The sequence below is a fragment of the Hyla sarda genome, chromosome 2 (assembly GCF_029499605.1).
Source record: "Hyla sarda isolate aHylSar1 chromosome 2, aHylSar1.hap1, whole genome shotgun sequence".
Taxonomy (NCBI): domain Eukaryota; kingdom Metazoa; phylum Chordata; class Amphibia; order Anura; family Hylidae; genus Hyla; species Hyla sarda.
In genome coordinates, this window is record NC_079190.1 from 380,075,660 (window position 1) to 380,102,236 (window position 26,577).

Below are 26,577 nucleotides of genomic sequence, written 5' to 3' on the forward strand. Positions count from 1 at the left end.
TTGTTTGCGTTGATCATGGAGTCCCCTTTGTCACACTCATTTGAAGTAGTCCTAATATCTATGATACTACAATTGTGAACCAAATTTATAAAGTCCATCTGTTTGCTTGCATAACATTTTCGTTTTCAGTCGCTCAAGCTTTCCTCACCTTATCTTAATTGGTCCTCCTGATCCCCTCTTAGCCCTGTTGGTCCCTCTGTAAAAATTTTTGTAAATAGCTGTCTGCACAAGATAGAAAGTCCCTGACCCTGGGGTACACTTGAGTGAGGAGTCAGGAGGGGTTTACCTGCGTGATAATGGGTAGAATAGAAAATAACCAGACACATTGGTAATTTCTAAACAGAGGTGAACTTTTCTGAAATTCATTGTCCACAATCCAGATTCCTTAGGGCACAGGGTTATAAAATGTAATGTTTTAGGATGGATACTTGGAAGTTGGTCACAAATCCCTTGTTGCTTTGAATGCAAATATACTGATGACTGTGGTGAAGTTACAGGAAAAAAACTTCAGTTAAGTGCGCCATGATTCCCTATGGCAAAGCGTATGCTTAAAGGACAACTGTCACCAAATCCCCCCTGCACTAACCAGAGGTACTGGCTGGTAGTGCTAGGGATGATGATCAATATGATGCCTACCATGACCGGATCCGTCCAGCTGTTCGCCTGATATCTTCATTTTTCAAGATATGCAAATCATCTTCTAACTGGCACGGGCGGGGTTACTGCCTTCATCTGGCATTGTGACATCACCACCGCTCGGCCCGCAGCACTGCCCGGCTTATGCATATTCATGCCGTCCCTCTGTATCTCCCTCTCCTCCCTGCTCTGTACGTGACTCCACTGCGCATGCGCCGGCTTCCTGTGTACACCCGGAAGCGGCCTCAGTGCAGTGGAGTCACATACATAGTGGGGAGGAGAGACAGATACGGAGGGAGGGCATGAATATGCATAAGCCGGGTGGTGCTGCGGGCCAAGCAGAGGTGACATCACAGTGCCAGATGAAGGCAGTAACCCCGCCCATGCCAGTTAGAAGACGATTTGCATATCTTGAAAAATGAAGATATCAGGCGAACGGCTGGACGAAACCGGGCATGGTAAGCATCATATTGATCAGCGTCCCCCGCACTACCAGCCAGTACCTCTGGTTAGTGCGGGGGGGATTTGGTGACAGTTTTTCTTTGAGACATGACGCACAAGCCATGCAGAATTAACTCTGGCTGAAAGCCTATAAAGAGTTAACTGTTGGCCGAAGAATCTGATTCCTTTTCTGAAATGAAATATTCACTCATCCTGAGCCTCCTTCACCTCACAAGACCTAGCAGGAGACAGACTGGCTGTGTAAGTGCTCTATTCTGACAGACTAACTGGTTCCAGCCCTCTGAGCAAAGAGGGTTGGATTTTTGAAACTCCTCCCTCAGAGCTTCTAGAAGTTTCTACATAGAAACTGATCAGAGGAGAGTCATGTGAGCAATGTCCCATGCATCTTTACAAGTCTAGTTCATCTGATGTGGCAGGACTGAGTAGCTTGTATGCATATGCAGAGGCACTAGTGTGACACAGAAAATAGCTGGTTTAGGCACTTCAGATACTCCTCAGCTGCACAACAATTATACACTTAGAAGTGGTACCAGGACACTGGAACATTTCCATTAGTTATAAAATTAAGTGTTTTAAACATGTTTCCTGAAGCTGCTGCAGCATCACCCACCTCCTGGCTCCTCCTTTCTTCCCTGCCCTGCATGATTGACATAAAGGGCTCAGTTTATAGCACAGCTTGGCCCTAGCTATGAGGAATGTGGAGTGCATTGTGGCCTCGTACTTACTATGTGTGGCATTTACAGTATATTACTAAGCAGTAGAGGAATGGGAAAATGCAAAAACCCTTTGGGTCCTGTTACAAATTACATTGTGGTCTGAGAGAAACTTTTGTGAATTACAACAGATGCTATCCATATTATTTACATGACCATGATCTAAAAGTACAGGCTGTCAGGCATAGGGTTAACCCCACACAAATAGTACTGTTATAAACTATTGAAGTACCTGAGGATCTGATATGATATTTGGTTTTCAAGGGATATTCAGAGAGGAAAAAATATTTTCAAATTAAATGGGGGCAAAATTTTACACAGATTTGTAATTTACTTCTGTTCTTAAAAAAAATAAAAAATAAATAAAGCTTTCCAGTACTTATTAGCTGCTGTATGCCCTAGAGGAAGTCATGTAGTTCTCTCCAGTCTGACCACACTTCTCTCTGCTGATACCTCTTTCCATGTCAGGAACTGCCCAGAACAAGCACAAACCTGAATAGCAAACTTTTCCTTCTCCAGACAGTTCATTACATGGACAGAGGTTGCACCAGAGATCACTGGGTCAGATTGAAGAACTACAGAAATTCCATGGGGCATAAAGCAGCCGATAAATATTTGAAGCCTTTATATATTTGTAAAACTTTCATCTGAATTTACTTTTTTTTAAAATCTGGATTACCCCTTTAAGTCTTTCTAATTCTTCTCTTTTGCTCTTGCAAACTAACTCCGAAACATTATTAAAGTCTAACCAAATGAACTAGAAAAGGCTGCAGTGATGTCTTCACATGTTTTAAGAAATCCCAGGGCCCAGAATCCCTTCCCTATATTATTTACTATATATTTTTTTTAGCTGATCAAGTTTTCTCTTTGCTTTGCTCCTTCTGACCTGTTAACAGATTTACTTTGTTCTTCTAATCTGGTTATTAGTTACTCAGTTCTACTCACAGATAAAGATAAAAATGACAGGGTGGGTGAAGGGCAATGGTCGGTTCTAATGATGGTCATTAGCATGGTACCCCGGGGGGCCTAAACCTGTTTAATGTAATCTTTGTGGCACTATTATGACCTTGGCCAGAGATGATATGGTCGTGTTCCAAACCTAGTAAAGGAGGAAAGCGGTTGTTGTGCTTGAGGCAACTATTCAGACATTGTTTTTGTGATCATTGTCAGGAAAGATGAAATAGTAAAAAGACAGTGGACAAGTGGTAAAAAGTAAATGTTGATCAGACATAACTCAAGATCAGAAGTAGTGTGGGGGCTCTGTTTTATAGCAAAAGAAAGCAAATATTTTGAGACAGAATCTATCAATCTATTATGGCAGTTTTCTGCCATAAATGTAGCAAATATGGCCCTTGGGCCAAATATCATATTTATAACTTAGCACAGTGTCCTACACACAAATGTGTTGGGGAAATAGACTGGACCTAAGAGTTGTGCTGAATGACATATTTGTCAAAGATTTCTCTTATTTCTCTAAAGGAGTATGGCTGGGTTCACATATGTCTGGCATCCGGCATAGGTGAACTCTCAACGCAACTGATGCCACAACTGATGACAACTTGTCATCAGTTATATTGCATCAGGCGTCCATTGTTTCTGCATTCCCCTGTCCGGTGCCCTCCGGTGCGTCCAACCATCCAGCGTCAAAATTGAGAGGCTGGATGATTGTGAACTTTCCCATTCAAATGAATGGAATCAGTTCCAGCATCAGTTTCCCTCTGGTGCATGCCGGAAGGAAACTGTGCCGGATGCCACACATATGTGAACCCAGCCTAAGAAGACAACACCAGGCCCAACCTGTTAATAAATATGTTGCATGTGGCACTAGAGGGGAGATTCTGGTGCAGTGTTCATTTTGTGCACTACTATGGTAAATGCTATTGTCCACCAATGGACATTTTCTAGTTTGTGTCCCTTTCGATCAGTAAAACTTCCTGAGCGCTGTTCATTATATTTCTCTCTCACTGACATAAATATCCAGCAATAACCGTGTGATAATTCCGCAGCCATGGTTGACAGACATTTATAGTTCTTTATAGTACAAGGACCCTGCATTCGCTATTATGGCTGTCGTTATTATTTTTGCAGTGTTTACTATGAACAGTTTTATTAGCATATAGACTTCAGGAAGCATTAAACAATATGCATATTATAATTAGATGTATTATCCTTTGTAAATTACATTGCTTCCTTCTGCTTTAAAGAAATTGCTGCCAATTCTGAGGCGGCTAATGATCTGTGTTAAATCGTGTAAGAAGATTACATAACAAGCTTCTTATATTTAATGCAGAATTGACAAATAAAGCTGGATTGAACCAAAACACCTGTCTGTACTTCACAGCCATACTGACCAACACTGACTGAGCCACGACCCAAGCAAGGTCTTCTTTTGGGAAACCCCATGATGTCCAGTGCAGCCAGATGTATAGTCAATTAAGCTATGTTTTAAATTTACATATTTTTTTTCCTTTTATTTTCTATTTTTTTTGTATATGATTATGAGGCAGCCATCTATAGCCAGCCACTCTTCTGTTCATTAAACAGCATTTAGTGATGTACCCTCCCAGTCTCCCAGCTGTTAAGGTACAAAATTATTGAATGGCTGAGGACAGGGGCATAGCTATACGGGTTGCAGAGGTAGCAGCCACATCGGGGCCCCAATGCATATCTGCCCCTAAGAGACCAGTATTATAATTGGCACATGGGGCCCTGTTGCAGATTTTGCACCTGGGCCTAGAAGCTTTAAAAGGGTACTCCGCCCCCAGACATCTTATCCCCTATCCAAAGGATAGGGGATAAGATGTCAGATCGCTGCGGTCCCGCTGCTGGGGAGCCCCGGGATCCCCGCTGCGGCAGCGCACTATCATTACAGCACAGAGCGAGTTCGTTCTGTGCGTAATGACGGGCGATACAGGGGACGGAGCAGCGTGACATCATGGCTCCGCCCATTGTGACATCACGGCCCGTCCCCTTAATACAAGTCTATGGCAGGGGGCGTGACGACCGCCACGCCCCCTCCCATAGGCTTGTATTGAAAGGGGCGGGCCGTGACATCACGAGGGGCAGGGCCAAGACGTAACGATGCTCCGGCCCATAACTTGCTCATCATTACGTGCAGAGCAAACTCGCTCTGCGCTGTAATGATAGCGCGGTGTCGCAGCGGGGATCCCGGGGATCCCCAGTAGCGGGACCGCGGTGATCTGACATCTTATCCCCTATCCTTTGGATAGGGGATAAGATGTCTACGGGCGGAGTACCCCTTTAAGTTATGCCTCTGGCTGAGGAATTATTCTCTCTAAGTGTCGGTATTGTAAATTAAATATGCCTGCCTTGCTATTTTCTGCATTATATTTCTACCACTGCATTTACTGAGGTATTATGGATGAGTAAGGGTTAACAATTTACTCTTTGCTGTTACTACTGGTGAGCAATATGTTTTTAAGAATGCATGGAACATTGGTCCTTTAATTTTAATTTTTAGAATTTAACCTGAGTCAGATCTGAGTCTGATCACGGTGTCTTTGCACCTTGCAGTGTTCCAAAGTTTTTTACCCACGATTGTCTCCAGTCCACACTGGGAGGACATTCATCTCTAAAAGCCTGTTTTTGGCTCTAAGAAGGAGAATCATCTCGTCACAAGAGGGAAATAGCTGAGCAAGAACTCTCCTGAAAACACTTAACTCACAGTAGGCTTCCAGTTAGAGTTAGTGCTGTGTAGCTATCACGTCACAATTAACTTTAGCAAATACCCTGCCATTGGGAATCATGCCGCACTTAAGTACTCTCAAGTATTTGCACCAACATATGTATGTTGTACCAACCTATATAGGCCCTCGACAGTGGAGTATTACCTTATTGGACTGCTATTAATTCACTATGAACACAAAAGTGCTATAAGCACATCTAGAGATTTTTAGTCATTATACCTATTTGTAAAGCATCTTAACAGGGTATTCTAGTAATTTCTTTTATTTGACTATGCTACAGGGGATGTAAAGTTAGTGTAGTTCATAATAAAATGTCTGTACCTGTGTGTGATGGTTTTCTCACAATTCTTATGTGATTTTCACCCCAATATTTATTTTTAACAGCATACAAAATGACTGTTGTCTCAGATTTTTCCCAGGTTGCAATGCGGCCTGACTCACTAGTCAGCTGATGACAGGGAGCCTGTCTGCTTCAATGGGTGGAGGGATCGCTTGGTGGGAGAGAGATCAATCTGCAACTAATGCAACAGCTGTAGGCACCCTGATTGAAAATCACAGGTCTTTTAAATGGATGCAGCTCATTTATGTTTCAATGGGTGGGGTGGCTGATGTGTAAGAGGGAGGAAAATGGAATTAGGGGATTTGTAGGCAAAGAAACAAACTCAAACAGGAAATACCAATTCACAAAAAGCTAGCCACAGTATTATGGTAATCTCACAACATAGCCATTTAGCCCCAAGACAAGCGCAGATCCTTCCTAAGCATGTCCTTTACTGTCTGGCAGGTGCATACTAAAATCCCTTTATGGTGGATAACCCCTTTAAGGGGAACTGTGATAAATGTCTAAAACACAGGGTTGCAAGATAGAATACTGTATATGTATTAAGAGGCTGCACAGGAAGGACTTTAGTAAAGCTTCAACCTCTTTTAAGTTACATTTGTGTCTCCAGTATTCCTGCTGCACACACCTTCATAGTTACTCCCCCCAGACACAGGTCAAGGACTTCTTATATTGTGCTAGATTCTAACACCACACACACCATAACAAAAGTAACTTGGGCATACAGGGGGACCCACCAGGTTAGCATGACCCCCCTGCCATATATGACACAACCATAAACTCTGCCAGAGAGACCACAACCCTGAGCTGGCCTGGACTACTCAACTCATCCTCCTTATTGGCACCACACATATTTCGAAATATGTTCTGGACATTTATAACCTGGGCAGTTGCTACGGGAAGGGGAGAAGGGGAGCTGTGACCATGACCTACTATCTGCAGTGTTAGGCTGTATGTACATTGCTGTGTTTAATGCCCAGAAGTCTTTGGTATCTGATTTGAGGTATATCAATAATCAATGTACAATGTAGTGCACTGTAAAGGACATTACCTTCTATTATTAGCTTCATTTATATCGATATTACATATGTGTTTGGCTCATACAAGCATTTTACTTGTGTTTATTATATAAGGGGCATCATGTATGTGTTTCTGTACTCATTTTGGCAAACCCTTACTAACTAATGGTAAGATTTAGATTTACTGTTATTTTATCAATAGTGTAACTTATAGAATTAATCCTACTGTAGGTGCACTTCCATAAGATGTCCTAAATCTTTGCATTGCCTTGTGTACATTTATAAGCATACCTTTAAGTTTTTCACCAAACATTGTAAGGAAGATGGTAAAATTGATGGGTCCTGGTGCCTCCTTCACCATGGCTTCAAGTTCTTCACCCTTTACATTAATACGACCTGAATATAAAGAAAAATAACAAGTAAGAAACAGATCCAGCTAATAATATCTACATTCATACTTAAAGGGGTACTCCGGTGGAAAACTTTCTTTTTAATTTATTTTTTATCAACTGGTGTCAGAAAGTTAAATAGATTTGTAAATTACGTCTATTAAAAAAAATCTTAATCCTTCCAGTACTTATTAGCTGCTGAGTACTACAGAGAAAATTATTTTCTTTTTTGAACACAGAGCTCTCTGCTGAATCATGAGCACATTGCTCTTTGCTGACACATCTGTCCATTTTAAGAACTGTCCAAAGTAGGAGAAAATCCCCATAGAAAGCATGTGCTGCTCTGGACAGTTCCTAAAATAGACAGAGATGTCAGCAGAGAACACTGTGGTCATGATGTATTCAGCAGCTAATAAGTACTGGAAGGATTAAGATTTTTTAATAGAAGTAATTTACAAATCTGTTTAACTTTCTGGCACCAGTTGATAAAAAAAAAAAGTTTTCCACCGGAGTACCCCTTTAAAGAGAATCTGATAGCTATTTGACCCGCACTGAACCCAATATACTGGGTTAATAGCTATAAAAAGAAGGGTAACTTATGTTTTTAGGTTAGGTGTGTCCTAAATTCCTCCTGTTACAGTTGCATTGCCATTGTGCTCCAGCACACAATGGACACGGGGAGCCGGATTGCCCAGCTCCCCTGCCTCATCAATATTAATTCAAAGGCCCACCCTTTTCTGTGACATGGGATCCGGGTGTAGCTAGGAGCAGATCACTCGTACATACTCCCTGCAGGCGGGCCGGGGTGGACCAGGGGCAAAAAATTGATAAGGCTTGCCCAGCTCCCCTGCCTCCATTGGGTGCTGGAATGCAATGGCAATGCAATTGTAATGGGCAGAATTTAGAACATACCTAACCTAAAAACATAAGGTACCCATCTTTTTACAGCTATTCACCCACACCATACCCCAGTATATTGGGTTTAGTGTGGGTGAAATAGCTGTCCGATTTTCTTTAAGCCTGTTTGTCACCAAATATCTGCCCTAAACATATACAATGATCTGTCACTCAACTTAAAAAATAATTTTCTTGTAAGATCTCCTTGTATCGGAAAGCACTATTAAGTATGTGCTTGAACTTATTTAAAAAAAAAAAAACTGCTACAATGTTGAAAACATGCCAAATGTATGTCAAAAGATATCTCTTTTGGGATTAATTTGGCTGATTATTGTCTATGACTTAGTCAACATACATACAGCTCTTCTGGTGTATTTGCTAAATGTACATCACACATATACTAGATAAGAGCAAAACAATAGCGTACCATACAACATCAATTAAAGTAATATGTCAAGTAATCAAAAATGCCACCTTACCATCAAAATTAGGACACTTGGAGGGTCAATAGTCGAACATTGTAAATCTATACTAATCAATTAATACAATATTAGTTTATACAGTAAATACAACTATGACTCCCAACCTGAAACAGTGCCCCTGGAGCAGTGTTTCCCAAATGGGGTGTCTATAACTCCCACTCAGTCTTGGAGTTTAATTTCTCTTGTGATTGCCCCTGCAAATCATTCTGACAGGGTGTATGCAGATGTTTAGATATTTGTGGACTGTCTAAAAGTACAAAAAGAATTCTAACAAAATGTAACATTTAATCTGACAGCTAGTTCACCTACACTAAGCCCAATATACTGGTTTGTAGTGCATGTAAATAGAGAGATTACTTACATATTTAGGTAAAGTATTTATTAAGTTATACCCATTACTTAAATTGTTGCCATTGTGCTCCTGTGCGCTTCTCGCCCAGCTCTCTTGCATCATCAATATTTAATTCCCAGCCTGCCCCCTTCCACGACGTGAGAGCCTGCAAGGGGGGATGAGCACTCCACTCCGTGAGTCCGGAAGTTGAGTGTAGCAAGGAGCAGGGCAGTAAAGTGCTCATCGACCCCACAACCGCCAACCACCCAACACTGAATTGTGTTTAACCAATTAATTTACATTAAGGTCTGCAGCATAAAATCTGCATCTTCAAATCCTGCACATAAAATATGCACAGGATACTGTACTTGTGAATAGGCCCTTAAGCGATCGGTGGGGGTTTCAGCACCTGGACACCCATGGATTATAACTTCTGAAATGTCTTTGAGAAGTTTCAACTAGAGATGAGCAAATCAAATCTGACGATTCCGAATCTTTTACGAATTTCTTGAAATTTTTTATTTGCAAATGTGAATATCGTGGCAATTCTATCGCACGAATCGCTTAATTAAACTCCATTTAGTGCGGTCCAGGCTTCAGGGCATCTAAAATGGCGGATCCACATGTGAGGACATGGGGAAAGGAGCTCCAGGAAGGCGGGAACAAGGGTAGGAGGGATGACCCTGAATCATATGCAGGATGCAGACTATCAGCAGCCAGTTACCCCTGTGATGTCACAGCTCTATATAATCGGCAGCCATATTACGGCTAGTCACTTCCTCCTTTTACTGCAGAGAGATAGGACTATCAATGCTTTGTGTGTTACACAGAAAAGCTTTTTTCCAGCAGCGTTTCACCTCCTAGTCACATCAGCGTTCTGGTGGACAGAGAGCAGTGCGTTTTTCACTGAAAAGTATTTTTACTGCAGCCATTATCCTCCCAGTCACTTTTTACAGCATTGTATTACAGAGAGGGACAGAGAGCTGTGTGTTGCCTCATACATTTGAATAAGCTGGCTCAGATTGAGAAACCTTAGCAGAGGTTGGAGGAATAATTTCTCAGCGCAGCTCTGTGTCTTTGTTCCACAACAAATGGTCTGCTGGTTATACTGGTCTGTGTAATGATGCTGGATGTGGATCCACTGACCTAAGTGGCTGATGACACGGCTGCATCGGGGAGCGGAGTCTAAGGTGCCGCTGGTCTCAGAGCTTGCCGCAGGGCAGGATGGATTTGCTGCAGCAGGCGACACCCAGGTCGCTACCCCATATACGACTCGACCGCACAGGTAGCTGGGCGAGGCAAAGTACAGTAGGATGAGGCAGAGGCATAGTTGGACTTAGCAGAAGGTCAAGGCAGGCAGCAAAGGTGCGGAGTCAAATAACGTAGCGGAAGGGTCAGAACACGGGCAAGGCAAACAGACAGTATGGAACGCTTAAAGGGGTATTCCAGGCAAAACCTTTTTTATATATATCAACTGGCTCCGGAAAGTTAAACAGATTTGTAAATTACTTCTATTAAAAAATCTTAATCCTTCCAATAGTTATTAGCTTCTGAAGTTTTCTGTCTAACTGCTGAATGATGATGTCACGTCCCGGGAGCTGTGCATGATGGGAGAATATCGCCATAGGAACTGCACAGCTCCCGGGACGTGAGTCATCAGAGAGCAGTTAGACAGAAAACAACAACTCAACTTCAGAAGCTAATAACTATTGGAAGCATTAATATTTTTTAATCGAAGTAATTTACAAATCTGTTTAACTTTCCGGAGCCAGTTGATATATTAAAAAAAGTTTTGACCTGGAATACCCCTTTAATCTCAGGCAAATGGCACTGAGAATCCGACAGGGAAGTGTGGGAGGTGCAGGTACTTATAATGTGGTGTCAGGTGCAACAACTAATTAAGGGCGTACTGGCCCTTTAAATTTAAGAGCTCCAGCGGGGGCGCACCCTAGGAGACGGAGCTGAGACACAGAGGAAGATGCGGCAGCAGAGCATGGTGAGTGACGGGCAGGGACTCGCATGTGGGCGCGTCCCGCAATGTGAATCCCAGCCCTGCCGGCAGGGGATTCAGGGACCATGCGCTCGCGGCCGGTACTAGTGGCCGGAGCGCAGTGTATGACAGGCTGTAGATGGTATAATACCCAGCAGTCCATGGAAATGTTCCTGTATTTTGCTGCTATTATTTCTTATGGAATAAACATCTGATTACCCTGGGACACGCTATGTGGTTAGTGCGATTCCTTTCCTACTTCTTGCCTTTGAACCATTCCTAATAGTCTTTGAGAGAGTGCAATTTTGGGTTTAGTACACAACGACTGTGTGCTGCAGCACTGTTGTGTACTGCTGGTGTTGTGCAAAAATATGTTTTTTAAGCGTATTGTAGTGCATTTTTCTGCCTTTATAAGTGCATGCCACATACTTACATCTAAGTAGTGTATTATTTTGTACCTGTTAATCTGATACTGTGAAAGGCCAGGCAAAAGTAATCACCGGCTGGTGTTTTACTCCAATACATTTTTTAAGTGTACTGTAGCTAATTTTTCGGCCCTCATAAGTGCATACCACATCCTACATCTAAGTAGTGTACTATTTTGTACCTTTTAATCTGTCAAGGGCCTAGATACGGTGAAAGGCCAGGCAAAAATAATCACCAGGTGGTGTTTTACTCCAATACTTTTTTAAGCGCACTGTAGTGCATTTTTCTGCCCTCTTTGTTCCACAACAAATGGTCTGCTGATTATACTAGTCTGTAGACGGTATAATACTCACCTAGCAGTCCATTCCTAATAGTCTGTGAGAGTGCAAATTTGGGTTTAGTACACAGCCACTGTGTTCTGCGGTACTGTTGTGTACTGCTGGTGTTGTGCAAAAATAAGTTTTTAAAGCATACTACAGTGCATTTTTCTGCCCTCACCGGTGGGTGTTTTTACTCAGATACTTTTTTAAGTGTACTGTTGAGAATTTTTCTGCCCTCATAAGTCTGTGAGAGTGCAAATTTGGTTTTAGTACACAGCCACTGTGTGCTGCTGTACTGTTGTGTACTGCTGTTGTGTACTGCTGGTGTTGTACACAGCGACATTTTAAAGCATACTGTAGCGCATTTTGCTACCCTCTTTGTTCCACAAAAAATAGTCTGCTGGTTATACTGGTCTGTAGATGGTTTTATACATACCCAGCAGTCCATTCCTAATAGTCTGTGAGAGAGTGCAATTTTGGGTTTAGTAGACAGCGACTGTGTGCTGCAGCACTGTTGTGTACTGCTGGTGTTGTGCACAAATACTTAAGTGTACTGTAGCGCATTTTGCTTCCCTCATAAGTGCATACCACATACCTACATTTAAGTAGTGTACTATTTTGTACCTGTTAATCTGTCAAGGGCCTAGAGACTGTGAAAGTCTAGGCAAAAGTAATTGTAACACTCACGTTTCAGAAGACAGGAACTCTGGTGGATGTGGATCTGCTGGACCTCTGTGGCAGATGACTCGGACCGTACCAGGGGCGGAGTCTAAGGTGCCGCTGGCACCAGAGCCCACCGCAAAGCAGACTAAGATAGACTTGCTGCGGCACCCCTGGCACGGTTCGTTCAGTCAGAAACACAATTGGAGCAACCAAGGACGACAAATGTGGGATAAATTGACGATAATAGTTAGCGAATCCCAGAAAGCGTTGAATAGCACGTAGGCCCGAAGGATGAGGCCAATCAAACACTGAAGACAATTTATCTGGATCCATCTGCAGGCCCCGATTAGAGACAATGTAGCCAAGAAACGGAAGACTAGACATCTCAAACAGACATTTCTCCACTTTGGTGTAGAGATGATTCTTCCGTAGTCGCTGAAGAACAAGACAAACATGAGTACGATGCTCCTCTAAGTTGGAAGAAAAGATCAGGATGTCATCTAGGTATAAGACAACACAGGTGTAGAGAAGATTACAGAAGATATCATTGACAAACTGTTGAAAAATGGCTGGAGCATTGCAGAGACTAAAAGGCATTACGAGATACTCAAAATGTCCGTCACAAGTATTGAAGGCCGTTTTCCATTCATCTCCCTTGCGGATACGAATGAGGTTATACGCTCCACGTAAGTCCAACTTGGAGAAGACCTTGGTACCACATAGAAGGTCAAAAGGTTCTGAGATAAGAGGTAGTGGGTAACGGTTCTTGACCGTGATTTTGTTAGGTCCCCTGTAGTCAGTGCATGGACGGAGTGAGCCATCCTTCTTCCCTACAAACAAGAAACCAGCTCCAGCAGGAGAAGAGGACTTATGGATAAATCCATTTTGGAGATTCTCCTGAATATACTCAGCCATAGCTTTGGTCTCAGGAACCGATAGAGGGTATATCCTTCCACGAGGAGGAGTGGTACCAGGCAGATGATCTATAGGGCAGTCATAAGGATGATGTGGAAGCAGAGACTCAGCCTGTTTCTTGCAGAATATGTCAGAGAAATCTTAGTAAGGTGGAGGCAGACCAGGCAAAGGAGGGGGGCGAGAAACAATTTTAGGCTGGACTGGACTGAGACAAAGATTTTGACAGAACTGTTCCCAGCGAATAATTTCTCTATTTCTCCAATCTAGTTGCGGAGAGTGACATCGGAGCCAAGGAAGGCCAAGAAGAAGCTCAGAAGTACAGTGAGGCAGTACATAGAATTCAATCTTTTCTTTATGCAAGACACCCACTTGCATGACGAGAGGCTCAGTACGGAATAGCACATTACAGTCCAAATTTTGTCCAGGAGGAGATGAATAAAGGCTTGGCAAGCAGAGTAACAGGAAGATGATATTTGTGGACAAAAGAAGCATCAATAAAGTCACCTGCAGATCCAGAATCCAAAAATGCTGTAGCGCTAAAGGAAGACTTGGCAGGAGCAAAGACTTGTACAGAAAAGGTCAAGCGAGGAGAAGTAGTATTCACACCCAGGGACGCCTCTCCTACATGCCCTAGGTGCAATCGTTTTCCCGGATACTGTGGACGAACAGAACAGTCTTGGAGGAAGTGCTCTGGGCTAGCACAATACAAACACGTGGCCGGAGGAAGCGGTTTTACCCGGGAAACCAGCTGTTCGCCGCCCACCCGCACAGCCTCGGCTGTTGCGCTCCTTGTTTCCCGATCTCACCAGGCCGGCTTGTATATTCTTTATGATGACGAAATAAAGTGAAGTTGTACACAGGTGAGTGCAGATGTGAATTTCTTCTTTCGGATTCACACAATACAAACACAAATGCTCACTGCGTTGTCGTGATCTCTCCTGTTGCGTAAGACGGTAACGATCCACTTGCATAGCCTCTTCGGCAGGAGGCATAGGAAAATGTAGAGGTGGACGTTGAAGCACGGGTGCCAGGCGAGGATATCTCTGTGTTCGAGTAGATTCTGTCTCTAAGCGCAGTTCTTCCTGCTTCTCAGCAAAACGCGCATCAATACGTGTGGCCAGATGGATGAGTTCAGTCAGAGAAGAAGGAGGATCACTTGCAGCCAGGGCATCTTTAATCCTGTAAGACAGTCCTTTTTTTAATGTGGCACACAAGGCCTCATCATTCCATGCTAGTTCTGAGACTAGAGTGCGGAACTGAACCGCGTAGTCACCAACGGAAGAATTCCCTTGACATAGGTTCAGCAAAGCCGTCTCAGCAGAAGAGGCACGTGCGGGTTCCTCAAAGACACAGCGAAATTCTCCCAGAAAAGCCGTCAAGTTGGAAGCTACTGGATCACCGAGGTCCAAAAAGGGTGTAGCTCAGGCCAGGCCTTTTCCGGACATTAGGCTTATAACAAAAGCCACCTTAGCATGTTCAGTCAGAAACAGTTCAGACATGAGCTCCAAATGCATGGAGAACTGTATAATGAAACCTCTGCATAACTTGGAATCAACGTCCTATTTAGAGGGTAATGGTAGACGTAGCTGGGAGCCAGAAGACACTGCAGGAGCTGGAGGAGGGAGTGGGACTGGTTGCGGGTGCTGCTGCTGTTGCAAGGCCAAAAGCTGTTGTATCATAGCAGACCATGGGGTAAGTTGCTGCGCCTGTCGTGCCAGTTGCTGAGACTGACGTACCACAACGGGGGGGAAGATCTGCGACTTCAGGCAGGGGTACCTTAGCGGGATCCATGGCCGGAACTTACTGTAACACTCATGTTTCAGAAGACAGAAACTCCGGTGGATGTGGATCTTCTGGACCTGTGTGGCAGATGACTCGGACTGTACGAGGGAGCAGAGTCAAAGGTGCCACTGGTTTTCACTAGAGCCCGCCGCAAAGCGGGATGGACTTGATGTGGCAGGTGGCACCCAGGTCGCTACCCCGAGCACGGCTCGACCACACAGGCAGCTCAGGAGATGGGAAGCACAGGAGGGATAAGGCAGCTCATAGTCAGGATAGCAGAAGGTCAAGGCAGGTGGCAGAGTAGCATAGTCAGGACGTAGCAGGAAGTCAGTAGGCAGGCTGCAGAGGAGCAAAGTCGAGTCACAGATCAGATGCACGGCAAGACAATACTCAGGAATGCTTTCTCTCAGGCACAAGGCAACAAAGATCCAGCAGGGAAGTGAGGAGGGTGGAAGACTTTATCAATGAGCCACAGGTGAATTACACTAATGAGCGCACTGGCCCATTAAATCTTAAAGCTCCGGCGCGCGAGCACTAGGGGACAGGGAAACGTACACCAGAGCAGAGAGGCAGAGGTGGGGGCAGGAGAAGCACCAGGTGAGTGACAAACTGGGGCTCGAATGCAGGCGTGTCCCGCGATGCGAGTCCCAGCCCCACAGGCAGCCGCAGGTAATGGGACCATGCGCTCACGGCCGGCGTGTGCGGCCGGAGCACATGACGTAACAGTAATCACCGGCTGATGTTTTACTCCACTACTTCTTTATGCGTACTGTAGTGCATTTTTCTGCCCTCATATGTGCATACCACATACCTACATCTAAGTAGTGTACTATTTTGTACCTGTTAATCTGTCAAGTGCTAGATACTATGAAAGTCCAGGCAAAAGTACTCACCGGCTGGTGTTGTACTCAAATACTTTTTTAAGCGCACTGTAGCGCATTTTTCTGCCCTAATAAGTGCATACCACATACCTACATATAAGTGGTGTACTATTTTGCACATTTTAATCTGTCAAGGGCCTAGATACTGTGAAAGGCCAGCCAAAAGTACACACCTGCTGCTGTTCTAGACAAATACCGTTTTAAGCATTGTGAAGCGTATTGTACTCCCCTCATATACACACTAAGTATGCCAGGCAAAGAAGTGCCAGGATGTGCACAGAGGAGTGGCAGAGGCCTAAATTCATCAGGTGCAAGCAGAGGTCGCAGCAGACTAGGGGCAAGTGACAGCAGGAGTCGCAGCGAGAGGCCTGATCTCCCGGTATCAGCTAGCAGTCGCATCTCGACCAGCAACCCATCTGCCATCATTAATTTGTTAACACGGTCATCCACTTCATCACAAGTGACATCTGATACTCCCAGTCAATAGTTGGTGGGTTTCTCAGTTGGCATGGCCGGGGAACAGTCCCTGTCCTCCCATTGCCTCTGTCCTATGCTGTTACCTCCCCTAAATAAGTATCTTATGCTGTGGGTTCAGCTCCACTATTCAGTGAGGAAGATCTAATAAAGGACAGTCAGCAGCTACTGCCTAGCCAACAAGTGGAGGAGACATCTGCGGCTTCCTCCGCTAGGCGGGCAAGTAGTGATGAGGAGAGTGACGTGGGAGGCGGTGTTGCCAGCGTTCAGGATCCTGAAGTAGACACTGTTGAGGAACCTGAGGAGGACATCAGTGACGTACAGACACTGTTGATGATGATGAAGCCGATCGCAATTGGGAGCCGGGTGCAGAAGGGGCTTCATCATCATCAGGAGAAGAGAATTGCAGGTTTCCCGTGAGGCAGCAGCTGAGCCAGCAAGGTGGCAGCATGGTTGGCAGTCAGCATGGTGGCAGGAATGGAAATTCTAGAGCCAAACGTGCCCGGGGAAGACCACCTGCTTCGAGGCAGCCTACCTTCCCAGGAGGTAGCTTCCTCTTTCAGCCAGCCAAGGCTCCAACACCTCAGCCGAAAGGAGCTGTGTGTCATACCCTCCTTCTGTCGCTCCAGATGCTCCTGCTCCTCCTACTTTGAGTCAGTCATTCCACCAGCAATCCATCGGCGAAGCCATGTCCAAGAGAAAACAGTATGCCCCAACTCATCCAATGGCGCAGCAGCTGAATGTGCTCCTGTCCAAGTTGCTGGTGCTGCATTCCCTCCCTTTCAAGTGGTGGACTCTGCACCTTTCAGAGAACTGATGGCTTGTGCCAATCCGAGATGGAAAGTGCCAAGCTGTCATTTCTTTGTGGAGAAGGCAGCACCAGATCTGTACTATTTTGTGGAAGAGAAGGTGGGCCAGTCATTGAGCCTGTCAGTGTGTACCAAAGTGCACGGCAGTGCCGATGTCTGGAGCTGTAACTATGGTCAGGGACTAAACATGTCCTTTTACGGCCCACTGGGTGAATGTCGTTCCTGCACAGCCACAACACCAACTTGTACAAGTCACGCTTCCTCCTCCACGCTCTCAGGCCATTGGTCCTGTGACAGTGTGCGACTCCGCCTCCTCATCCTCCACCGTGTCCTCAGCCTCCACTGCACGGACAAGTCTCAGTGTCCCCTACAGCTACCATGTGTGGAGGGCACAGCAGTGTCACACTGTTCTTCACATGGTTTGCCTTGGCAAAAAGAGTCACACAGGGGATGAACTGCTAAAAGTCATTCATAAAGAAATCAGAGCATGGCTTACTCCCCGAAAGCTGGAAATTGGAACCATGGTGACTGACAACGGGAGAACATCTTGTCTGTGCTGCACCAAGGAAGGCTGAGCTATGCGCCGTTCATGGCACACGTGTTCATTCTGGTTGTCAAGCAGTTCCTGATGTGTTCCCCCCATTTGCAAGACATCCTAACAATGGGAAGGAAACTTTGCATGCACTTCAGCCACTCGTACACTGCAAAGCACACCCTCCTTGAGCTGCAGCATCAGATTGGTTTCCTCCAACATAGTCTGGTTTGCGACGTTGCCAAATGTTGGAATTCCACCCTCCATATGTTGGACCAACTATACGAACAGAGAAAAGCCATTTCCGATTTCTTGATGATCCAAGCGGATAAGGGGACTCTCCTGTGTAACTTCAACATCAACCAGTGGCAACTCATACATGACACCTGACGTTTGCTCAGGCCCTTTGAGGAAGCCACATTATTAGTCAGTTGCCAGAATTACGGGATGAACAACATAATTCCACTGCTTCATTTCCTACAACACGTGTTGGAAACGGTGGCTGGTCAGGGCAATGGAGACGTGGCGCCTACATCTCACGGCCACATGAGCCCTGTGGGGGCTAAACTAGAGCAGGAGGAGGAGGGGGAGGGGCACAGTGGAGCACAGTTTAGGTTTCATGAAATGGGCGGTTTTTCTATTCATCTTACAGGAGAGGAGGAGCAGGAGCAGCCAGAGGAGCTAGAGGGTTATGAGGAATGCGAGACAGAGGACCCAGATACAGTATACAGTGGAGATGGAGGCAGGGAGTCCCTCCGAGTCACTTGCACAAATGGCACAATGCATATTCACTTGCTTGCATAGTGACCACCAAATTGTCACCATTCGGCACTGGGACTTCTGGCTCTCCACCTTATTGGACCCTCGCTACCACCACAAAATGGGGGCCTTTTTTTACACCCACTGAGGTGGAGGACAAGCTGACCTACTACAGAGACATCCTACGTAGTCACATGGCCGATGCCTATTGGCGCCATAGTCCATCCTCTCGAAGGTCTGACTCGGGGGGCCCTTTGCGCTCACCTTCCACTGCCATGGCTGCTGGGGAGGGATGGGGTGGCAGAAGCAGTACCAGTTCCATCAGCAGCAGCCTGAGTCTACAGTCGCTGATGAGTACCTTTCTTCACCCGCATAGTGAAGCAGCTCATCAGCAGCAGGTAGATCTGGAGCAGGACCTGAACCAGCAGGTGGTGGCATGCCTTGACATGCCCATGTCAACACACCTTGAAGATCCGCTGGACTTCTAGGCAGCCAAACTTGATTTGTGGCCGCAACTAGCAGAGTTTGCCCTGGAAAAGCTGTCCTGCCAGGCCAGTAGTGTGCGATCAGAGTGGGTGTTTAGTGCAGCGGGGGCCATAGTCACCCCAAGGAGAACTCGTCTGTCCACAAAAAATATGTGACCTATGTGACGATTAATCAGGCATGGATCAGCCAGGATTTCCACCCACCAATGCCTGATGCATGAGAGTAGATTGACCATGGTGCCACACCAACACTTCACAAATATGGATAGTGCCAAACAGATTTAAGGTTCTGCTCCCCAGTTACAAACATTCCTCCGGATCAGACCTTTTTTCACCCACCTTCGTTACTGGGTACTGGTATTGCCACTCACCGCACCACTCTGTCACCGGGTCACTTTCAGGACTCCTGATGCTGCTGCTGCCACCTCCAGGCTTTTATTCAGCCAATATATGTTCTCCTCATGCTGCCGCCAACTCCAGGCTGTGCCATTCAGCTACTATATGGTCTCCTCATGCTGCCGCCACCTCCACGCTCGGTCATTCAGCCACTATATTTTCTACTTATGCTGCAGCCAACTCCAGGTTGTGTCACTCAGCCACTATATGTTCTACTAATGCTGCCGCCAACTCCATGCTGTGTCTTTTGGCCATTATATGCTGTACTCATGCTGCCGCCAACTCCAGGCTGTGCCATTCAGCCACTATATGTTCTCCTCATGCTTCTTTCATCAACAGGCTGTGTCATTCAGCCACTATATGTTCTCCTCATTCTGCCGCAAACTCCAAGCTGTGTCATTCAGTCACTACATGTTCTACTCATGCTGTCGCCAACTCCAGGCTGTGCCATTCAGCCACTATATGTTCTCCTCATCTGCCTCTAACTCAGGCCGTGCCATTCAGTCACTATATATTCTACTCATGCTGCTGCCAACTCCAGGCTGTGCCATTCAACCACTATATGGTCTCTTCATGCTGCCGCCAACTCCAGGCTGTGTCATTCAGCCACTATATGTTCTGCTCATGCTGCAGCCAACTCCAGGCTTTGCCGTTAGGCCACTATATGGTCTCCTCATGCTGCCGCCACCTCCACGCTGTGTCATTCAGCCACTATATGTTCTGCTCATGCTGCCGCCAACTCCAGGCTGTGTCATTCAGCCACTATATGTTCTGCTCATGCTGCCGCCACCTCCAGGCTGTGCCCTTCAGCCACTATATGGTTTCCCATGCTGATGCCACCTCCAGGCTCTTTCATTGTGCCGCCATGTGACAAGTGACTCCTTGTTAGATTTGGTCCTTTGTAACCAAACTATTTATGCAAAGTAATCGCAGGGCTCGGGACATTAAAACTTGGGAGTTCCAAATCTTTAATTTTAATTTCAAAATCTTAAATTTCAATAAAAAAAAATCTATTTAATCTTTTCAAGACTGGGGCCCTAAGGTCGTCCACGTCATTTAGTAGCTGTGGAATTACCACAAGAATCCAGTTAAACAGGTTGGAGCGATGACAATGAACCATAACTGATTAAATGAAACATTTGCAGTTCCACAAAGAGTAAGACAGTGCGAGGGGGGGGGGGGGGTCGGGGGCGCTGAGAGGCACCAGCTGGAACAGGTGGTAGCTCGCCTCTCGGCGAACCGCCAGCTTGATAATCACCAGAATGGGTACTAAAATTTTGATAAATTCAAATAAAATAAAAATTACATTAAAAAAATCTATTTATTCTCTTCAATGTTGACGCCATATGGTCTCCCTGCTGCCACATCCAGACGCGCTGCCGCAGTGATTCTAATAACGATGCCTGCAATCTGCATGTCATACTGAATAACAGTATTATTTCACAAACACAGCTTACTCCCTATGCATGTTAAGACAAAGCAAAGTGTTGTACACCCCTATTGAGCCTCTCTATAGGCCAGAAATAGCCCTTTTTTTATATCAATTTACCGCAAATAAATTCAGACCGAACCAAATTATTTCGGAAAATTCGGCGAATCGTCCGAAACAAATTTTTCAAAAATTTGCTCATCTCTAGTTTCAACCATAATGGCATTTTAAGTGCTGGCAGCCGTACTCTGTGAATGAAGTACATGATAACTGAAAGAACACTGGGGTGTATTGATTGCTGCTACAATTATTATCATAGATACCATCAGTGTTGACTAATATATACATCATACCCTCTCCTGAAGTGTGACACAGTTCTGTCCCTATGGAGAAGTGAACATTGATAGAGCTTAATTCATTAAAATTGTCTAAAGATATGTTCAAATATAAAATTACTGTAAATTCACAGTATACACCAAATACCTGAGTGTACCCATGCTGGATCCATTGAGTACAGTGGCTGAACATAGTCTAATAGTTACTATGTTTGGTCTAAACATATTCAGTTTTTTTTCTGCCCAGCGCTAGGAACATTTAGTTCTCAACGCAGTGTGCACACTATGGCGTTTGGCCACGCCCCCTCTTCAGACCACATTCCCTCAATGCAAGTCTATGTAGGGAGTGTGGCAGACATCACGCCCCCTCCAATAGAATTACATTGAGGGGGGCGTGGCCTGACATGATGAGGGGCCTATATTTTTCCTAAGTCACAGTACACAGTGTCCGTCGTATTTCTGATACGACTCTCGCCGGCATATATGACTTTTCTTCACAGGTGATTCCAGTGAGTATTTTGTTGGTGTGAGGTACATATTTATGTACTGTTTTATGCGACTGTTGCAAAAGTGCCAAAGTTTTGCGCAACGCCCACTCCAGCCTGGACCAGGTGCAGGCAGCCATGCTGGGCTGGCTAACAAGTGCGCACATTATCTGGCATTTATCAAAAGGTGTGGGGAAGATTATCAAATGGGGGGAGATTTATCAAAACCTGTGCAGAGGGAAAATAAAAGTAGGCCATGAAACAAGTGTGAACTTGGCCTAGTAATAGTGCTGGCTGTGTTCTTAAGAACCAATCAGGACTAATGATAGTTGAATGGTGATTGGTAGTCATAGACATCAAGGCCCATTATTTTGTGAGGCCTTTAATCTGTTAACAAAGACACACCAGCCTAGATTTATCAATCAGACTTGTTTTGCCCATAGCAACCAATCACAGCTCAGCTTTTATATCTTACTAGCTGAGTACCCGGCGGTGCCCGGTTTTTCCTTCCTAATCCTTGCTGTGGATTAAAATCAACAGAGGAAGCTTTTGACTTCATATCCCGTCCTCATATATTGTTGTCATATCCCAACCCCATATCCCGTCCTCATACCCCGACCTCCTATCCCATCCTCCTATCTCGACCATCTATCTCGACCTTCTATCCTGACCTCCTATCTCGGCCTCCTATCCTGTCTATATATAGACTAGCTGAGTACCTGTTGTTGCCCGTTTTTTCTTTCCTAATCCTTGTTGTCTAGGAAAATCATCAGAAGAAGCTTTTGACTTCATATCCTGTCCTCATATATTGTTGTCATATCTCAACCCCATATCCCATCCTCATACCCCGACCTCCTATCCCGTCCTCCTATCTCGACCTCCTATCCCGACCTCCTATCCCGTCCTTCTATCTCGACCTCCTATCCTGACCTCTTATCCCGACCTCCTATCCTGACCTCCTATCTTGACCTCCTATCGCGACTTCCTGTCCTGACCTCCTGTCCTGACCTCCTGTCCCGATCTCCTATCTCAACCTCCTATCCCGACCTCCCATCCCGTCGTCCTATCCCGTCCTCCTATCCCATCCTCCTATCCCCTCCTCCTATTTCGACCTCCTATCCCGACCTCCTATCCCGTCCTCCTATCTTGTCCTCCTATCTCGACCTCCTTTTTCGATCTCCTATCTCGACTTCCTATCACGACCTCCTATCCTGACCTCCTATCTCGACCTCCTATCTCGACCTCCTATCCCAACCTCCTATCCCGTCCTCCTATCTCATCCTCCTATCTCGACCGCCTATCCCGACCTCCTATCCCGACCATCCCGTCCTCCTATCCCGACCACCTATCCTGACCTCCTATTCCGACCTCCTATCCCGACCTCTCATCCCGTCCTCATATCCTGCCCTGTAATATGTGTACCAGGTATTGAAATATCTCCAGCCATACGGAAGTTATGTGGGAACATTCATTTCCCATTGATTTGCATGGGACTTTAAACAAAACCCCCGAGCCTCACAAATGGGGATTGTTGAGGGTTAAATTAACTATCCTATATTTTAAGTGGACATATAAGTAACATGTGACCAAGTATTATCGAAATATCTCCAGCCGTTTGGAAGTTCTGCAGTAACATATATTTCCCATAGACTTGTATGGGACTTTAAACAAAAACCCTGACCCTGGCAAATGGAGGTGAGTAAGGGTTAAATTACCTATTCTATGTTTGTTGTTGACATATAAGTAACATGTGTGCCCTATAAGTTTATATATATATATATATATATATATAGAGAGAGAGAGAGAGAGAGAGAGAGAGAGAGCGAGAGAGAGAGAGAGAGAGAGAGAGAATTAACTTCTGATAAAATGAACACTGAGCTGTGATTAGTTGTTATGTGCAAAACCAGACAGTTTTTGTTTGAGATAGATTGAGAAATCTGGGCCACTGTATATGTAGAGAATATGTCAGAGGCGTAAATTGTAGCTTTTGGGCCCCAGTGCAAAATCTGAAACAGAGTTCAAAGTATAAGACTTATCATTTTTTAAGTAGCAAAGGGGCATTGGCCCCTCAGGCACCAAGGCCAAAGTGCAGCTCTGTCCTTGCACCCTCTATAGTTGTGCACCTGGTGCACAGTCTTGGGCTTCAAATCCACAGCCCAGTTTTAAAGATGTTACTTCCGCTTCTTGCTAGGGCGTACAGTAGGGATAGGATAGGGTATATTAGACTTTCTGTTCACACCCTCCCAGTTGTCCCTTCCTGCACCACCTCCTGAGTCACCTTTATAGGGTTAACAGGACTGATACTTTTTTACTTTGATTTCGTATTGTACACTACCCGTGTTATATGGTTTGCGGGTATATCATATCTGTGGTATTCTATCGTAATTTTGGATTATCTTTATTACCGTATTTTTCGCCCTATAGGACGCACCGGCGTATAAGACGCACCCAATTTATAGGTGCCAAATCTAAAAAAATAAAGATTCTGAACCCAACAGTGGTCTTCAACCTGCGGACCTCCAGATGTTGAAAAACTACAACTCCCAGCATGCTGGGAGTTGTAGTTTTGCAACATCTGGAGGTCCGCAGGTTGAAGACCACTGGTATAGGAGGTTATACTCACGTGTCCTCGCCGCTCCGGACCCGTCACCGGTGCCCTGGATGTCGCTCCATCGCTGCCCCCGTCCCTGTGGTGTCCCCGACGCCTCGGACTTCTTCTTCCCCGGGATCCACACTCTCCATCGCCGTCATCACGCCGCTACGCACGCCGCTCCTATTGGATGACGGCGTGCGCGACGACGTGATGACGTCAAAGGAGAGCGCAGGGGAAGACACCGAGGAGGCAGGTAAGGTCCCTCCCGGTGGCCTGTAAGCTGTTCAGGACGCCGTGATTTTACCGGGTTAGTGTTATTTTCGCTTCAGTAGCGGCGGTCAGCTTTGATCGCCGCGTCAGAAGGGCTAATACAGGGCATCACCGCGATCTGTGATGTCCTGTATTAGCGGCGGGTCCCGGCCATTGATGGCCGCAGGTATTCGCCGTATAAGACGCACCAACTTTCCCCCCCCCCCCCCAGTTTTGGGGAAGAAAAAGTGCGTCTTATACGGCGAAAAATACGATAGTTTTTTCTTGGTGACATTTTTGGAGGTTATTACCTCATTGTAAATGATAACATATTAAAAGTTATATTTTAGTTTTATTTTCTGTGAATATTAGATAGTAGACTGGTATATCAGTTAGTGCAGTGAATTATGTTGCTTCTGGTCACACAATAACAAAAACTCCTAGAAATGTCAAACTCTCTGAAGGGATCGGTGTATAGCCCCCGTACAGCTGCCCAGATTCAGCACATATCCATATTATAGACATGAAGGCAGTGCCATACTATACTTGTAATACTTCAAATTCTTAACCAAGACACATTGCTTCTAGGCCAGAAAACCTGAATAATATAGCATGCTATGGAGCGTACCATGATTTTTTTTTTTTATTGCATATTGTCAAAGAATCAGTAAAAAAAAAAACTTTCATGTGCTTCAGAGGTACAGTGTAGGCCCATGGAGGGTTACGGGTCCAAAATACAGTCCTGTGCATGAACACAACAATTAATATTAATAAAAATAAAGCTTATCTCAATCTACTAATAAACTGATCAGATTTAAGAGTGCGGTTACAAGATTGAGTATAATGTTGTGTCTACAAAGGATGCAATGTTTTTAAGGAAATAATAAAGCATATTAACATTAAGGAAACTAATGAATGTATAATTAGATATGCAGATTATAGCTGAATATGGGTCCCTGGGAAATATATGCATTATATATGAGCAGTCATAAGAACAATAACGGAAATGACAAATATATTACCTGCATATTGTTTGTATTATTAAATCTTTTGGCGTTTCCCTATTTGTATCATCAAGAGATACAATTGTTCTTACATTTTAACGCATAAAGGAGAATGGAGATTCAGAATAAAAAATAGTGGAGTATCTACAAACAACATGTGCTATGGTGCATGGTTTTAGTGCATAATAACTGGAGTAAATGTGCAGCTATGGAAAAAGTACAGTAATAGAAAACCAACAAATTTATCATGAGCTGTTTTGATAAATTTGGCATTGTCTGCACCAAATTGATGCATTCTATGTCATCGTTCAAAATTTACCTTTCAATGGGGATTTTATGGATTTTTGTGATTTTGAAAATAGCTAAAATGAGAGAGCACATTTAGAATTTATTGAAAGTTGTTGCCCTGGGACTTGTGCTGTAGATATGAGGCTCACTAAAACAGATCCATAAACAGTTACATCTATACAAAGAAATGGATGCATCTTTACCATAAGACGTTTGCTTACGTACATGCACCCAATGGACTAAGATGTTTTATATAATATTGTTTAAATTATCGTATATTTATTTTATGTGTGTAAGCTATTAAAAGTTCATACACAATGATATATATGTATGTTTATTATTTCATTTTTTGGGCTTATTATTGGTCTGTGTACATCTATACTCTTTTGAAAGTTCCAATGCGGAAGTAGTGTCTCTAATTTCTATAAGAAATAATTGTCTCCATATAAAAAAAACTTATATAGATGCACATTTTAGATATCTTCCTAAATTAATAAAACTATTCATATATACTACACTGCTCAAAAAGTAAAGGGAACACTCAAACAACACAATGTAACTCCAAGTCAATCACTCTTCTGTGAAATCACACTGTCCACTCAGGAAGCAACACTGATTGACAATCAATTTCACATGCTGTTCTGCAAATGGAACAGACAACAGGTGGAAATTATAGGCAATTAGCAAGACACCTCCAATAAAGGAGTGGTTCTGCAGGTGGTGACCACAGACCACTTCTCAGTTACTATGCTGCCTGGCTGATGTTTTGGTCACTTTTGAATGCTG

General features: G+C 44.6%; 1 protein-coding gene across 7 annotated transcripts in view; it reads right to left on the reverse strand.

The window, feature by feature from the left end:
• MYL10 (myosin light chain 10) overlaps positions 1–26,577 on the reverse strand; it is a 169,629-nt gene that overhangs the window by 25,006 nt on the left and 118,046 nt on the right. For all 7 annotated transcript variants that reach the window (XM_056558496.1, XM_056558492.1, XM_056558495.1 and 4 more), the window contains one exon: positions 7,169–7,273. In XM_056558496.1, coding sequence (XP_056414471.1) covers positions 7,169–7,273 — 105 coding nt within the window. The remainder of the gene's footprint in view (positions 1–7,168; positions 7,274–26,577) is intronic.